The sequence below is a fragment of the Eubalaena glacialis genome, chromosome 16, assembly GCF_028564815.1.
Source record: "Eubalaena glacialis isolate mEubGla1 chromosome 16, mEubGla1.1.hap2.+ XY, whole genome shotgun sequence".
Lineage (NCBI taxonomy): Eukaryota > Metazoa > Chordata > Mammalia > Artiodactyla > Balaenidae > Eubalaena > Eubalaena glacialis.
The window spans coordinates 81878575-81895530 of record NC_083731.1 but is presented as its reverse complement, the minus strand read 5'-3'; the positions used below and the strand labels follow the sequence as shown (position 1 = coordinate 81895530).

Sequence of the window (16956 nt, the reverse complement as noted above, 5' to 3'; positions counted from 1 at the left end):
CCTTGAACCAGAAATAAAAGAGCCCTACCTTGTGGCCGAGACACTTATGGTGGCAGAGAGCAGGAGGGTCATGGACTTGGTCATTCTGTTTTTCTGCTTTGGAACATAGTCTGTGTAACGGTTCCAGACTGTGAGTTCGGGCTCCTTTTCAGGCTCATGGAGATTACGACAGCTTGTTGGAGACGATCCTGTGTGATCAGCTTCATAAAAGGGCTTGGTAGGTATGAAAGGCTGTGAATTGTGCAGAGTGGGTAACTGGTTATGAAGCGCTGGGTGTAGGGAGGATTTTCCTAAAGCTTACCATGGACGGGGGTGGGAGGAGCACCTGCATCTCCATGCAGGGAATTACTTATAATGTCACTGTTCAGAGACAAGAATGATACCCTTTAGGGTTTCTGTTTGGGATGGCAATGTTTCTGAGGTAAGATTTGGTCAGTTTTATACATGAGTCTATGGAACAACAAAGCCATGATGTCATGGAATTTTTCTGTGCATTGAAGTTTCACTAAAAGATTCGATATGACTATCTGTTCTATAAAATTGCTAATCTGTAAAAATTGCTAACATGTATTTGGAAAATAGTCAATACCATCACATTTAATATTACAGCAGAGGTAGGGTTTATGCTTGATTTCTTCTAATTACTGTTGTAAATATCCTTATTTGTTTTCTTTCAAACATTGAGATGGGCCTAAAGCAGTTTTTCCTTTGCTTTTGGCCTAGCCTTCTCCAACATTTAAAAAATGTTTTTTCTTTTTTATGAACTAAAAAACAGGATACCATATGTTAACCAACATTAACTGGGTCCAAATTGCATGCTGCTGCTTTTTCTTTATCCAAGTAATAGCCTGGTTACTTTAGCTGTAGCATAACCTTGTAAGCAATATTGTACAAGAGTTCCAAGAATTTAATGAGAGGAAACTTCCATGACACAGAGTTAATTACATGCATCTTGGATATCCACCATTTAACTTTCTATTTAATGAAGGTGGAGGAAAAGTTAATTTGTAAGTGGTAAAGGCACAACATACTGCTCTAATAGAGAAGAAACATTTTGTTTATTAATGATTTGGGAGATTTAATTACTTGTCAATTATTCTGCACTATCTCTAATGAGACTATTAGATATTTACATATAATACCATTCTGTTTCTAGGAATAAAATCTCTATTAGTCATTAATTTACCCCTTATGGTTTATAAAAGTGGAGTGTATGTTAGGAAACTTTTTTTCTCTCAAGAGATTTTTTTTCATGTATAACAAGCATACAAGTTAAAAGACAAAACATATGGATGCATTTGGAAAAAATGCTGCATTGTAATAGGACTTATGTGAAATGCTTAATACTTTTGTTGTTTGATGTCTCTTGGAAATGTTACTAACCCTTGCTGTGTTACCGCTGGACAGACCACTCCCATGCTCTGGTAGCCATCCCAACTTCTCATTAACTCATTGTCTTTCTTGCTCACAATATATAAACTTAACTGCTAAGAGATCAGTAACAACTAATACGTTTTCTGTGAATTGGTAGATTTATCATTGCCTTAGATGATAAACTTGTGGTAGGCATGTATCAAGTGAATTTTACAGTCATTGTACAGTTCCATAACTACTTAAGAATTTAATAAAACCTAAAATATTTTTTATTAAATGAGTTGACATCTAAATAAATAAGCACATATGAACCAGGAATTTAATAAATATTTTGATTTTGACAAAATCAAAAACTAACCAGACTATAAAGGATTTCAGTTATTCAGTTAGTTCATGGACAAATTATAGAGTTTCTACTGTATACCCTGCACTGGAAGTCCTTCTCTCACTCTAGATGTTGCAAGCATATCTTGTGTTATCATATGTATTAATAATGTATATGCATAACATCTATATTATACATATGTATATGTAGATTATTGCATACATATATATGTGTATATATTTTATAGTAGAATGCATATTGTAATGTATATTATACTGATGTGTATGTATTTTTTTTTGCACAGTAACATGCTTTATTTTATTTATTGATTGATTTATTTAATTGGGATATAGTTGTTTTACAATGCTGTGTTTGTTCCTACTGTACAGCAAAGTGATGTAGAGTTCCCTGTGCTATACAGCAGGTTCTCATTAGTTATCTATTTTATACATATTAGTGTATGTATGTCAATCCCAATCTCCCAATTCATCCCACCCCCCGTATGTATGTTGTTTTATGATATATATTATATTAACAAAGACATATGTAGGATCGGACTCCTTTTCAAGTCCCCTCACCTCCCCCGCTGCATCGTGTAGTCTCCAAGGGTATCCTGAAGGGGAACAGCTAAAACTTTGGTTCGTGACCTTTCATGTCAAAAAAGGGCAGTGCCTGGCCCTGCTTTCGGGTGGCTGTCCCCGCACATCCAGCCTGCCCTGTCTTCATTGTCCCTTCAGGTTGGGTCCCTGTGTCATGTGCCCACTAATGCAGCTGCAGAAACTTCTGTTCTCTTACCCTTGATTCTGGCTTACATATGGTTCTAATAAAATAGTTCAAGAAGCTGGGTCTGTCCTTTTGGGTGGACCTGAGTCTAACGCCTAGACAGCAGCCTACAAATGACTGCTGTTCCTGCAGCCTCTAGAGCCTTCTTGGCCATGACCCACAGTGAGAAACACATTTTGCATTATGACCCAGAGCACACACACACATACATATCTGTGGGCACAGACAGAGACTGGAAACAAAAGTATCATGAAACAGTGCTTTGCCTCACTATGCAGGGTGTCATTGCTCTGCTGTTTTTTCTTCTACAGTTTTCTATTTCATTGCAGTCATGCTGGTCAGCACCCACTCGGTTGGTTTCATGATTGAGTAATGGGTCACAACCAGCACTTGACAAACTGCTGTAAAGATTTCATAAGCCAGGCATCCTCAACACACCATTAGTCAACTTCTCTACTGAAATGACGTGCTGTCGTCCTTGATATGATATTCTCCTCCTGGGCATCTTGGTGCTTTATTTGTCAGCGTCCTGTTAGGTGGCAGAAAGAGCTCTCCCAGTAGACTTGATGTGAGTCTTGGGTTGAATATAGAGATGCTAGGCTGGAGACAGTTCATGACCTTATATATCTTAATGCTTCCTTCCTCCTTAATGCAAAAAATATTTACTGAGTACTGGCTATTAAGCTGGAAGGTGAGGATACAAGAGGAATTACACAAATTCTTTGCCCTTGTTGTACTTAAGTGTAGTAGAGGAGACAGATAGAAAACAAATACAAAATATATCACTATATATCAAGAGGTGGCCGGCACTCTGCAGGAGGGCAAAGCTGGGTAAAGGGGATGGAGGCTGTCAGCAAAAGGAAGTGCCAAGGAGTGTCTGGCCAGAAGAGCCTCTCATAAAACCAGAAGGAAGTGAGCAAGAGCCACCATGAGGCGTCCTTTTCCCCCACTTTGCCCTCGTTCTCTTCTGCCTTGAAGCCTTCTCTGACTGTATCTATCATCAGTAATTTCTAGGTCTCAGTGTCAATGTCACCACCCCAGACGGTCCTGCCCTGACCCCATAGTCACAGATATGTCCACCCTGTCTGTCTGTCTCTCTTGTAGGATTTTTTTTCATTGGAGTATAGTTGATTTACAGTGTTTCAGGTATACAGCAAAATGATTCCGTTATATATATATATGTTCTTTTTCAGAGTCTTTTCCATTATAGGTTATTACAAGATATTGAATATAGTTCCCTTTGCCATACAGTAGGTCCTTGTTGTTTATCTATTTTACGTACAGTAGTGTGTATCTGTTAATCCCAAGTTTGTAATTTATCCCTCCCCCGCCCCCCTTTCTCCTTTGGTAACCATAAGTTTGTTTTCTATGTCTCTGAGTCTTTTCCCCTGTTTCTCTCTTCAGCAGCCCTCATAGCACTTCGATTTGTGATTCTCTTTCTGGGTGTGTTTATTATGTAATGCCTATCTCCCCCACATACCCCACGTACCATCAGCTGTATGAGGACAGGAGTCGTACCTGCCTTCCCCCCCCCTGCAGCTGGCACACTGCTTGGAGCAGAGTGGGCTTTTAGTAAATAGTTGATGACCGAATCAATGAACAAATTAATGAATACTCTCCTAAATTCATGTGGTCGTTCATTGGCTCATCAACCTGACACTGTCTTGTGGCACCTTGTGACTGAATGTACTAAATTTTAAAAATCTTTCAAATTGTCACTTTAAATTTATCTTTGTATTCTCCACTGAACTTTGCAGAGCACCTTATCCATATTAAGGACTCATTTGTAGCAAATTGATTAACTAATTGCATTCATAGTATTTTCAGACAAAAATATTTCTGAAATATCATAACACAAGTATGAAAAAGGACACCTAGGGAAATGACATCCCACCTGTATTCACCCTTGCTGTGTGTTGTAAGTGTAAATGCTCCAAGATCACACCATTCGGTCCAACACAGTTAATGTGAAAGGATGTAGCTGGACTTGAAATCTTAGTGAACATTCTAACTTACGTGATCAAACCTAGATTATAGATGGTGTTCAGTTTTCTTATATAATAATTTATTTTTTGAATTGAGGTTCTAAGATAGCATTCCTTCATTATTGCCCGCTATAAGGCAATAATGGAAACTTTTTACAAATGAGCCTTATCTTTTAAAAATGTTTTATTATGAAAAATTTTCAAACAAACACAAAAGGAGAAAGAATAGTACAATATACAACACATCTCCATCACTCAGATTTAACAGTTATCAAGATTTAATCATGTTTACTTCATGTATACCTTTTTTCTCTTAAGTATTTTGAATCAAATATGGGCATCATTTCATTGAACTCCATATAATCAGTATACAGTCTAGAAAATATAGGTATTTTCTAACCTGCTCACAATGCTGTTATCATACCTAACAAAGTTAACCATGATTCTTTGATATTACCTAATATCCAGTTCATATTCAAATTGCTTTGTCGTTTTTTAAAATGTCTTCTAACAGTTGGTTTGCTCAAGTCACGATTCAAAGAAGGTTTGCACATTATATTTGGTTGTTCTGTCTCCTAAGTCTCCTTTAATCATACTGTTTTTATCTCTTCCATTGATTGGTAGACATTAGTGCACTTTTCTTATAAAATGGACCCAATTCTGGATTATTTCTTTTGCTTCCTTAGGGTGACATTTAACTTGTCCCTACATCCCCATTGTTTCTTGTAAATGAATATTAGCTCTGCTGTTTTGAAAACTTGATGAGCATGGACATAGGGCAAGATACAATTCCCTCTCTGCCCTGCTGCTCTGTTCTAGTGCTAGGAGACTGGGAACCCCTCTGCTATTCCCAGGAATACCTAGCCAACAGTTTTCAGTGCTTGGGGACAAGAACCCTGACCAGTATCCTGCCACAGGGGGGGAATTTTGAGAAAGCTTCTAGAGTCAGTATTCTAAAAAAGTTTCTCCAACGCCTTAATCATTATAACATCTCACCAGGGAAACATATCTTGCATGATTTTCTTAATGGAAAATCGTGATGTGACAGGATTTCAGATCATCTCTGTAAGATGCAGGACCTTCCTTTCTGCTCTGATGGGCCCCATACAGGTTCCCACCTTCATTGTTTTTCTCAGAGTTGGTACAGTGGTCTTTAATTTGTGTTGTCCCTCAAACAGCCCTTTTTTAGCCCATCCTACACAACAATATCGATCAACATTCCTCCCAGAAACCTGCTAGCTCCAAATAGAATCCAAACTCGTTGACGTGTCATCCAAGACCTTAATTCTAATAATAAGAATTAAAAACCTACATTTTTTTCAAGAATCAAAGGTATTTATTAGGATGATGAAAAAACTGTAAAGTACTGAATACTTTTAAATGATATAAAAAGTGGGTAAGGCACTGAATATTTATTATTGACATGATATAATGGCAAAGGAGAAAGACTAGGGAAGAGGAAGTTGTCATTTGGATAGAAAATTCCCCTTATTGTCTCCCCATTAAAAAATTATGCACAGGGGCTTCCCTGGTGGCACAGTGGTTAAGAATCTGCCTGCCAATGCAGGGGACATGGGTTCGAGCCCTGGGCCGGGAAGATCCCACATGCCGCGGAGCAACTAAGCCTGTGCACCACAACTACTGAGCCTGCGCTCTAGAGCCCGTGAGCCACAACTACTGAAGCCTGTGTGCCTGGAGCCCATGCTCCGCAACAAGAGAAGCCACCGCAATGAGAAACCCGCGCACCGCAACAAAGAGTAGCCCCCGCTCGCTGCAACTAGAGAAAGCCTGCGCACAGCAACGAAGACCCAACGCAGCCAAAAATAAATAAATAAATAAAATTAATTAATTTAAAAAAAATTATGCACAGGAGGAGGTCAAGATGGTGGAGTAGGAGGTCGAGGAACTCACCTCCCTCCGTGATCTCATCAACAATACATCTACATGTGGAACAGCTCCCACTGCAAATCAACTGGAGACTTGGAGAAAGACAAAAACCTACATTTTTATAGGACTTAGGAGTTTAAGTTTTTCATATATATACTTGTTCAGTGATTTCATTCACACAAAGACTGTGTACTGTGGAATCAGATGGGTGTAGTTCCATTAAGTAAGCACAATGGTTTAATTAATTATGCCAGGCATTGTGCTCAGTGCTTGAGATAAAGGCAAGATGTGGTCCTGTTCTTGAGAATTTCTCAGTTCCTAGGTGAAGACAGAGTCTGTGCATGTGTGCTGTGATGGGGATGCGTGGTGGGAGGGTGAGGGAGGAGAGGACAAGAGACCCTCAGCAGATGCCTCCAGGCACCTGCCATGCTGAGCCCTCGCCTGGGTTGCGCCTTTCTCATCTCTGCCTGTCAGAGTCCTACCTGTCCTTTAAGCCTTGGGTCAGATGCCATCTATTCCACAAAGTCTGGCGAATCGGTGGCCGGGAACAGAGTTGATGCCTCTGTCCTTCTAGGTCTACTACAGGGTTTTGTGAAAGGCAGACTGTCAGCACCTAATGTTTTTGAAAAAATGTTGACACGAGACCTGAATTTACAGCTAGGCATGAAGTCAGGTTTCCTCTTGTGTCTACCTGGAGTGTAGGGAGTTGCCAGTCTCAGAAAGGTGGGTGAACCAGAGCAGAAATGGAGGTAGACCTGGAAGGGTCAGGAGTATTTGTCAAGCTTTCCTCTAGAGAGAAGACAGACAGTGGAATCTCACTGATTTATATTGATTCCAAGGAAGGCAAGTGTTGATTACTAAGTGTTTGAGTAAGTGATGTTTTATGCGGCGTCAGTGCATATTTTTATACAGTCATAGAATACTGGAGCTAGAAAGGACAACGAGGCCTGGCCTCTTTAAGAAGGACAGGTAAGGAGAGCAAAGACCAGTTGTTGCAGCTTCCTCTCCCAGGGACACACACAGCTGCGCTGGGACTCAGACCTTGGACTCTCCATTCAGTGCTCTTCCTCTGTTTTGCCTACAAAGCATTAACTTAGTTGGAGTTCATGAAGCATATGTTTTGCTATAGGCAAAAGGAATGAAAAACACAATGTAGAAACAAAGTGAAAAAAATAGTAATAATAATAAAAACTTGCATTTTCACAAAAAAAACACTTCTATCAACTGGATTAATTGGTCCCCTTTGCTTTCCTCAGAGATCTCAGAATATGGTCCCCAGGCCAGCAGCGTTGGCATAACCTGGGAACTGGTTAGAAATGCAAATTATCGAGCCCCACCCCAGAGCCCCTGAATCAGGTAAGGCCCAGCCTTCCAGGAGAATCTCATGTGCAGAGTTTCTGAGCACCCCTGATTCACATCAAAAGGCAGCAAATCTTTTTCAAAGCTAACATAAAAGAATGCAAGGCCTTGTCCAATGTATCATCAATTTTAAATTAAGGAATTTCAAATTAATGAGACTTCACTGCATAAAATGAGGCATAAGAGGAAGACAATAAAAAGGAGAAAATACAAGAAAGAGGAGGAGAGGATGGCCAGTGAGGGCCACGTGAATGAGAGCCCCTTGTCAGTTCTGTTCGGGAGAAGACGGAAGTTAAAATTGAGGATTATCCCGCCTCTCGCAGGTTATTCTATCTCCTTTTGGTGAGAAGGGACCTTGAAATGTCAATGTAACCTCATCTTCCTTTGCTCACAGATCTTGGCAAACATTCTTTCAGGCTCTGATGACAGTACTTACTTTGAAGATCAGGGGAAAGTCCATGTAATTGCATCTTAGCAGATGACAGACATTTATAAAGGAAATCACTGAAGTGTTACTGTCATTTCTCTAAGATAAAATACTGAAAGGTAAAGGAAGAGAGAAAGAAAATGGGGCAGTGACTTGATGCTTACTCTCTCTTTACTGAACTTTTTCACTCTCTCCAAGGTATTCAGTCTTTGGGAGACCAAAGACAAAAACGGTTTTGAGAGGCAGCAGATTGAAGTAAACACAGAGAACTGTTCCTTCAAGTTCACTTGCTTCTTCTTAGGATAACAACCAGTTAAAGGTTATATCATCAGGAAAGAATAGTCTCTAGACCTTTCTAAGGTGTGTCATTAATCAGATTTCATATATTTATATGGGTCCTCAATTCTTTTTTTTTTTTTAAGATTTTTTTTGATGTGGACCATTTTTTAAAGTCTTTGTTGAATTGTTACAATATTGCTTCTGTTTTATGTTTTGGTGTTTTGGCCGCAAGGCACGTGAGATCTTAGCTTCCCGACCAGGGATCAAACCCGAACCCCCTGCTTTGGAAGGCGAAGTCTTAACCACTGGACAGCCAGAGAAGTCCCGGGTCTTCAATTCTTGATTCTTTTTTGTACTCCTAGCCTTTCTCAGCCTCCTCTAATGGCTAAAAGATGCATTCAAGGTCAAGAAGACATACAACTTGGCAGGGGACCCATGGCTGGAGGTTGTATGAGTCTTTCTAGAAAATAACCATCTATACTAATCCATAAGAAGCCTCATTCTCCAAATTACAACATTTATATTTTATCTTGTCATCCCTTGAAGTCCCCAAACTAGTTATTGCCGGGGGAAAAACCTTGTGGGTGGGTAAAGGGACTTATATTATTTAGTTTTCATCGCAAGCAACTCTATGTTTTAAGACAGGGTGATACGGGAAGCTCACAAGATATGCTGTCAGGTAAACATGGGTTCAGATCCTGAGTCAACCACTCTGTGACCTTGGGCAAATCATGTAACCTCTCTGAACCTACATGGTCTTGTCTGTAAAAGGGAGATTGTTTGACCTTCTAGGATTATTTTTGAGGATTAAAGATATTAATTGTCCTAGAGATATCTTGTGAACCCTGAAACTTGAAGGAACACAATTTGAGAACTATAGAATTGAGACCTAAATAGTGTAAGAGAAAGCAGGAATGTATTTAATCAACAAAAATGGGAGGAACATTTCACATTATTAGAACTTTATGGAAATTAATTAAGCAGAACTTAACATGTCATTGAATATATTTCTCTTCCAAGGCAAAAATTATTTCTGAGTATTTTTGCCTAGTAGTCTTTTCTTGACCTACTTTGAAATATATAATATTATTTAGGAATCTTCTATCCCTTAAGAAATATTTTTCTGTTGCTCAAGCTAATTGTTTCTTCTTATCCCAGTATCTTCCATTTCTCCTTTTTATTTATTTATTTATTTATTTTTGGCTGCATTGGGTCTTCGTTGCTGCGCGGGCTTTCTCTAGTTGCGGCGGGCGGGGGCTACTCTTCGTTTTGGTGCGTGGGCTTCTCATTGCAGTGGCTTCTCTTGTTGCGGAGCACAGGCTCTAGGCACACAGGCTTCAGTAGTTGTGGCACACGGGCTCAGCAGTTGTCGCTCACGGGCTGTAGAATGCAGGCTCAGTAGTTGTGGTGCACGGGCTTAGTTGCTCCGTGGCATGTGGGATCTTCCCAGCCCAGGGCTCGAACCCACGTTCCCTGCATTGGCAAGCGGATTCTTAACCACTGCGCCACCAGGGAAGCCCTCCACTTCTTAATAATACTCTTCAGAGGAAAATAATTCATCTGATCATAGTTGGAGGGTTTTTTCTTTTCGTCCTAATTTACTTTCCATGACCTTCAGGGTTTCTGGTCATTTTGAGTACTTGCAGTCCCTTTAAAATGCCATTTCTTAAGCGCCCTCATAAATGCATTAGTGGACAATTTATTATTGGTCTATACACAGTGTGACACGTTCTCACAGTAGCTGCGTCATCCTTGGCTTATGTTTTATGAAATGTTCCTGTAATCCCAGTAAACAAAATGAGTCTTACAGGAAAGGAGGGATTGAGGGGGGGACGTATGGCCCTAAAGAAGGACCCAGTTCTTGGTTACAAAAGGGGTTTGCTCTCCAAACCTCCAAAATGAACGAGGCACCGAGAACCGGCAGAAAGAATAACGTATATCCAACTGTGAACAAAGAAATCTAATCAGTTTACTCCTATTTTGAAAGATAAGGTTACTTAGATCTCTAGAAAGTAAAGTTGTTTAAATAGACCTCCATTTCTAGGAGGAGTACCTACTTTGAACAGTTACTACATACTATCTCAGGATACTTAAAAAAAAAAAAAAAAAAAGTAAACCATTTTCTTTTTCAAATGCTCAGGGTATGGTTCCAGTAATGGAAACATCAGAAAAAGCATTGAGTGTTTTGAAAAGCTGGCTCTTTGCTTGTCTGTCTTTGTAAGCTGCTGAAGAGGCGGCAGAGATGGCCCCTTTCCTGAGTCCCGTACTTTGTGAAGGAGGTGAAGAAGCCGTGTGTCTGGTCAGCATTTTGATTCATGCCCTTCACAGGCTGGTTAAAATTCTCATTTCCAATCCAACTGACACAGATACAGGCAGGCCATAAGGATGGATCAGAAAAGCAGAACCTGCCTGAACCAAGTGCTCTGGGTTTTTTGGACACCAAGAATGCACGTGTCTTTCATACCTCTCCACAACAGTTGTAGACTGTAACATCTAAGCACCTTTGGGCAGATAGGCAAGAGCAGCTTCCTCTATTTGCTCACTCAATTTAATTTTCCCTTCGTCTTTTAGAACGTATTGCAATCTAACACATTTTGTGCGTGTGTGTGTGTGTATACACACACATGAAATTGCTGATTATATGACCCTGCCTCAGTAAACTGTAAACTCCATGAGGGCAGGACCCATCTGTTCACTGCTATCTTCCCAGTGCCTAGAACAGAACCTAAAGCCTCAGCCCTCATTCATTAAATATTGGTTGAAGTGAATGGGTGAAAGAACGAATGGATGGTAGGCTATAATGAGCGATGGTATTAACGTGTCTGAAAACCTAACTGAGAAAACCAGTTGCTCTCCTGTAACATAGATCGCCACTTCTAGCCTCTGGGGCACTTACACGAGGAAACTCGTTACAGCCTTTCCTTTCCTTAGTGTCACAATAAAAATGTAGCTGCACCATGCGTTTTGGGGCTGTTTGTGCTGGTGTTGCAGTTAGGAGGTTAGGAATTCATGGAAATGTGGGTAACTCAGGGAAATTGTACTGAAGACCGTAGCCAGCTAAGAGCAGTCAGGCTAAAAATTAAGGTATTAGTCGATGAAATTAGGGGAAAAAAGAGTCATCTTCAAAAGATCATCACTTGCAGTGAGAAATAGATCTAATAAAGAGGTAACGAATGGGCTGCAAAAGCCTAAAACAGACTTCTAACAGATTAAGGAATGGAGCCTGCTGGATAGAAGAAGTAGACACCCAGTAAAAGGGGGGAAACACCTCCTGAAACCATCCAGCAGAACCAAATGAAACAGAATTTAGAATGAAAGTAATAAAATAGCATCAACAAAACCCATTTAAGACAAAAGAAGAATTAGAACATGTTTCATCCGAGATTAAAATGTAAATGGGAAAATATAAGCAAAGCAAATTTCCAAAGATTCAATAGTTAGAGGCCTGATTAATATCTGGAAGTGATGCTCTTCTTTTCAACCCTGCCTCAGCTCCCCACCCACCGCTAGGAACACTGCTTTCAGTGACTTTCTAGGGATGTTGAGCTGTTGTGTGAAAATAGGAAGATGAGATGAAGAAGAAAAGGAGAGAGGATAAAGGCAGATGGAGTTGAAGCTTAAAAATCCATCACATACAAGAAATTTAAATGAGAAAAGTGTTTACTCCAAGTTAAATTGTTCCTTCCACTTGTATTTAGGTGGGGAAGAGGAGATAATGACCTGTCAGGACCCTTTTATCCTAAGGGATAAGAATGAATGGATGGTAGGTCCCATGTTAAGAGGATGGTCCCATATTTCCAGAGGTCCCATGTTAAGAGGATGCTGACCATCCGGAGTGGCTGGGTGGACTGCGGCAGAGCCCAGTGGAGGGCAGGGCCTAGACCCAGCCAGTGGAGGAGAGGGTAGTGACCAGACCCTAAAGTGTAGACGGGCTTGCTTGCCCGGCTGGATAGAAAGCAGGGAAAGCAGTGGAGAGAAATAGACTCAAACTGTAGGGTCGTCCCTCAGTATCCACGGGGGATTGCTTCCAGGAGCCCTGCAGATTCCAAAATCCATGGATGCTCAAGTCCCTTATATAAAATGGTGTAGTATTTACATATAACCCATGCACATCCTCCCGTATATTTTAGTTCATCTCTAGATTACTTATAATACCTAATACAGTGTAAATGCTATGTAAGTAGTTGTAAGTACAATCAATGTAAATACTATGTAAATAGTTGCCAGCCCGTGGCAAATTCAAGTTTTGCTTTTTGGAACTTTCTGGAATTTTTTTTTTTTTTTTTAACATTTTCCATCCAGGGTTGGTTGAATCCACAAATGCAGAAGCACAGGAGACAGAGGGCAGACTGTAACTGCCTGCATTTGCAGAGCTGGAAAATGGGGCCTTAGTGTGGCAATTACTGAATTAGTGGTTAGTTTATATGTTTCAATGAAAAAGTAGTTTTAGTTAAAAATCAGACCTGTGAAGAAATAGATTTAATTTTTGAGAGCAAAGTTTACCCCTTAATATACCAAAACTTTTTTAGTGTTTTCCTTTTGAAATGGAAACCTTTTGCAAATTTATATCGTTCTTTTTCCTCACCTTCTCAAATACAGGACTAGATGTTGAACTTTTTCTGACCTTTCCACGGGACTCAGGGTTATCGTCGTGAACGCTGATCATGACAACCTGCAGGATGGAGATATCCTTGCCCCCAGTGTCATGTTCTGTGGCCCTGTGCTAAATGGCTTCAGGCAACTGCATTTTTAAGTTCTGGTGGCTTTTGAGAGTTGTGCCTTTTTTTCTTCTTTTGCTGTTGGTGCATCTACCCATAGCTGTTGTACCTTTCCCTTGTAATTTTCAGTTTCCAGACTATTATGGACTTAGAAACTAGACAGTTGATCTTAATTATGTGTAGATTAAGGGCAAGCAAGTGCTGAGGGAGGATATAACGATTTTTTTCCAATGGTAGTGGTCTAATGTTTAGTGTGAACTATGTGACTAAATTTCGGGTACCAGGAACATGTATTTTCTGCTTCTCAACTATATTTGGTAACCGTATATAATTTGAGTCACTGAAAGGTGCCATGAAAATTATCCTAACAAAAAGCTAGAATTTGCTATGAATTATGGTGGGATGAAGAGGGGTTTCTAAAACTTGGGAGTGGATCTAGTTCAAGGACACTTACCCATTAACTCTCACGGCATCTGCATCTGCCCAGCTGGTCTGTTTGCAGCCAGAATGATGGGCACCCTCTCCTTGAGTTGCTTTCAGCTCTGACACAGGGCTCTGCTGGGCTTGGATAGTTCCAGCTCGCTAAGGCTGTGCACACAGACTTTTGTACTCACAAGGATGTCTGGGCTTTGAAGTATAGGCAGATACCATTTTTTGTGATAGCAGTGAATTGGTACTTTGTCCTTTTAAATGGAAGAGTTGTCTGGGAGACATTCTGGTATCTGCATTTCAGCTCTTCTGGTTGAAAATGCAGCTTTGCAGGAGGACTGCTACAGGTCACTGTTAGGAAAATTCTCTCACTATAGTTAGGACTTTTAAGCCCCAGAGCCTTATGATTATGGATCTGGTCTTGCAGTTGTATCCCATCCACCTAATTATTGCTGTCTTCTAGAAATAGATTAAATCCTGTGGAAAACTAAAGGGAATAAAAAGTCCTCCACTTAGACTTCTTCAGTTTCTGTTTCAGTCTCAGTCCTATGGCACAGTGCCCTTGATACATTAGAATGATATCTCGTGGCGATCCCACGTCCTTCTGTAGGTTGGACCTGGGAGGCTTCCTACTCCCACCAGGTTCTTGCACTTAGGGTAGGAGGTAAGGCAGAGGAATGGACTTCATTTGCATCACCTGATTTTGAATATGCTCTTTAGAATTAATAGTACCTTTCAGTAAGCTGCAAGGAGTGCCATTTACTAATGACTCTTCACTGCAAATGTTTCACCCTGTTCCTTTAAAACTGTGACCACTGATTCTTCTCATAGTGTACCCTCCTTATGAATCACTTCAAGACATACAGAAATAAAGTTAGATGTCATTTATTTATTTAAAGAGATTTATTAAGTATTACCTGTGCGAAGAACTCTGTATGAGATCTGGGAGGCTACAGTCTTGTGAGGGGACACAGAAAAGTACATGGTTCAGTTACAGAGCCAACCCTCAGCAGAACTGCGTGACTAATTGATAATGATTCCACTTGTCAGCTCTCTCTGGAGCCTTCCTTAGGTCATGCAGGATGCAGGATGTACAAGGCCAAAGCGCGAGAGTTAAACGTTTAAACCTTGTCGTACAAACTGGCCAGTGAGGATTGGCCTGGTGGAGCAGGTTTCATGGAGATGAGAGTCAGAGTGGTTCTGAAAGGCCAGGAGGATTAGATGAGCAGAGAAAAGTGGAAAGCAGCAGCTGAGGGACAGCAGGAAGGCTCAGGTGAGGACGGTGTACCCCTGGGCCAGCCGGGGCCATCAGCGCAACTGGGGTGCATTCAGAACCAGGCCGTGTGCTTGAGGCTTGATGATGAGAATTGAGAGCCGTTGTACATTTTGAGCAGAAATGTGTTAGAATTAAGCTGAAGGAAGATTCGTTTGGTATGTGAAACGAGTGAAATTAAGCCAGCAATGGGGCTGCCGTAATAATCTAGCCGTAGGTTTCCAAAGGCCTAGACTAGGATGGAGCTAGTGAGAATGGAGAAATGAGAAAATGGAATCATATACAACCGATTTTATTTTATTTTGATAACTTGAGCGGCCATATTCTTAAAGTTTAGTGGTAGTTGAGATATGGGAAGACCCTCCAGATGTAAGGGAGTCCCCACCTGTATGGCAGGTTAAATGAAGTGGAGAGGAGGGGACGTTAGGAAAGAGTAAGAAAGATGACAGAGAATCTACATGACGTGAGGACATGCTGGTAATTCCATAAAATTAATAAAATTTTTGCCTGGCTTCCTCAGAATTTGGCTTGAGATAGAAAGAAGTTTAAGAGAAGCCTTGAATTTATTTGTAGTTTTGAGAAAAGAGTGTTCAGCTTTCATGGAGAACTTTTTCCCTCCTTTATTATCGATGACATACCCCCATTCTCTTGACAGCCAAACCAGTGTCCAAACTGGAAATCTGCTTTTGTTTTTCTTCACTCCTCTCCTTAATCTCTGTATCCAGTCACCCAAACTATCTAGTTTTCCTTCTAAAAGTCTACTTTATCATCGTCCTCTCCTCAGTATACCTAATGCCTGTCACCTAAGCTCACCTATTCTCATATTTCTTTCATTGAATATTGATAACTGACCATCTTACAGGTACTTAGGTGGAAGGGGCTAGTCCTTGTTAGAATTCAACATGTCAAAGGATAGTCAAAAGTAGAGAGACATGAAATTTTCATTTATGAATAAAAAAATTTTTTTCTGTAACTGTCAAATTAAAGCAGTGGTCCGTCTGTTGCATCCTGAAAGGAGGCCACTCACTGGAGATTCTGATAATGGCCTCTGTTCAAGATCTAATCCAAGTAGGGAATCGGCACATTTTATAAACGATGAGGAGGGGCATCCCAACTTGAACCAAAGGAAGGTGAGAGGGAAAAGAACCCACACCTTGGATGGCATAGATGGCACTGCTTGAGCCTTTTATCTTTCAAGAGGGGCATCCCTTTCAGGAGCAAGAGCCAGCTGGGCTTCTGAAAATTGCTGCTTGGAAACTTCTGGAAGGGACGACCCCAGAGTCTTTTCCATTATTAGAATGAATCACAGAAGACAGAATGCTCCTGGTTATCAGGAAAACCAGGACAAGGAATCACTTGTTTTCCCCTATGCATTTTCTTAGTCCATTTCCCTGGAACATAAAAAAGAAGCTAAAAACATCCTAAATGTTTTAGGATTTATCAGCTGTATTATGTCTTTGCAACACGATTTACCTAAAGCAATGTGGTAACCAGAAGTATTTCAAGATAAATATGGCATCACACACACTTATGTAATCAAAATAGTTAAATCCTAACACCATAAGGCCAGGCTATGATACTGAGTACAGCATTCTTCATGTGATTCATATCCTTATATTTATGGTTTAACACAGCCAATCTGAATATTGATGATGTTATTTTCAGCCAGTGAGAATATCCATTCTATTTTTTCAGCTTCTCCAGTTGGCAACGGTTATATCAAGCCTCCAGTTCCACCTGTATCTGGCACACAAAAGGAGAAAGGGCCACCAACCATGTTACCCATCAGTGTGGACCCAGACAGCAAACCTGGAGAATATGTCCTCAAGAGTTTATTTGTCAACTTCACCACTCAGGCTGAGCGCAAGATTCGAATCATTATGGCAGAACCCCTGGTGAGTACGCACAGGAGGCTTGCGTCTTTTTAAATTCACCTTGACACTGAATATAGATTTTACAGCTCTAAGAAAGGATGGATGGCTTTCCCCCTAGTTTCCAAATGTTTGATACCACAGGTAATTTTTAAAAGATAATAGTTCAGTTTGCTGATTTAAGAAAAAAATTGTGGATCCAGGACTTCAAAACAATCCTTAGCCAATACAATTCAGCAGCACGCT

General features: G+C 40.5%; 1 protein-coding gene across 3 annotated transcripts in view; it reads left to right on the top strand.

Annotated features, from left to right (window-relative positions):
* FRY (FRY microtubule binding protein) overlaps positions 1-16956 on the top strand; it is a 327509-nt gene that overhangs the window by 103976 nt on the left and 206577 nt on the right. For all 3 annotated transcript variants that reach the window (XM_061171162.1, XM_061171164.1, XM_061171163.1), the window contains one exon: positions 16535-16734. In XM_061171162.1, the coding sequence (XP_061027145.1) occupies positions 16535-16734 (200 nt within the window). The remainder of the gene's footprint in view (positions 1-16534; positions 16735-16956) is intronic.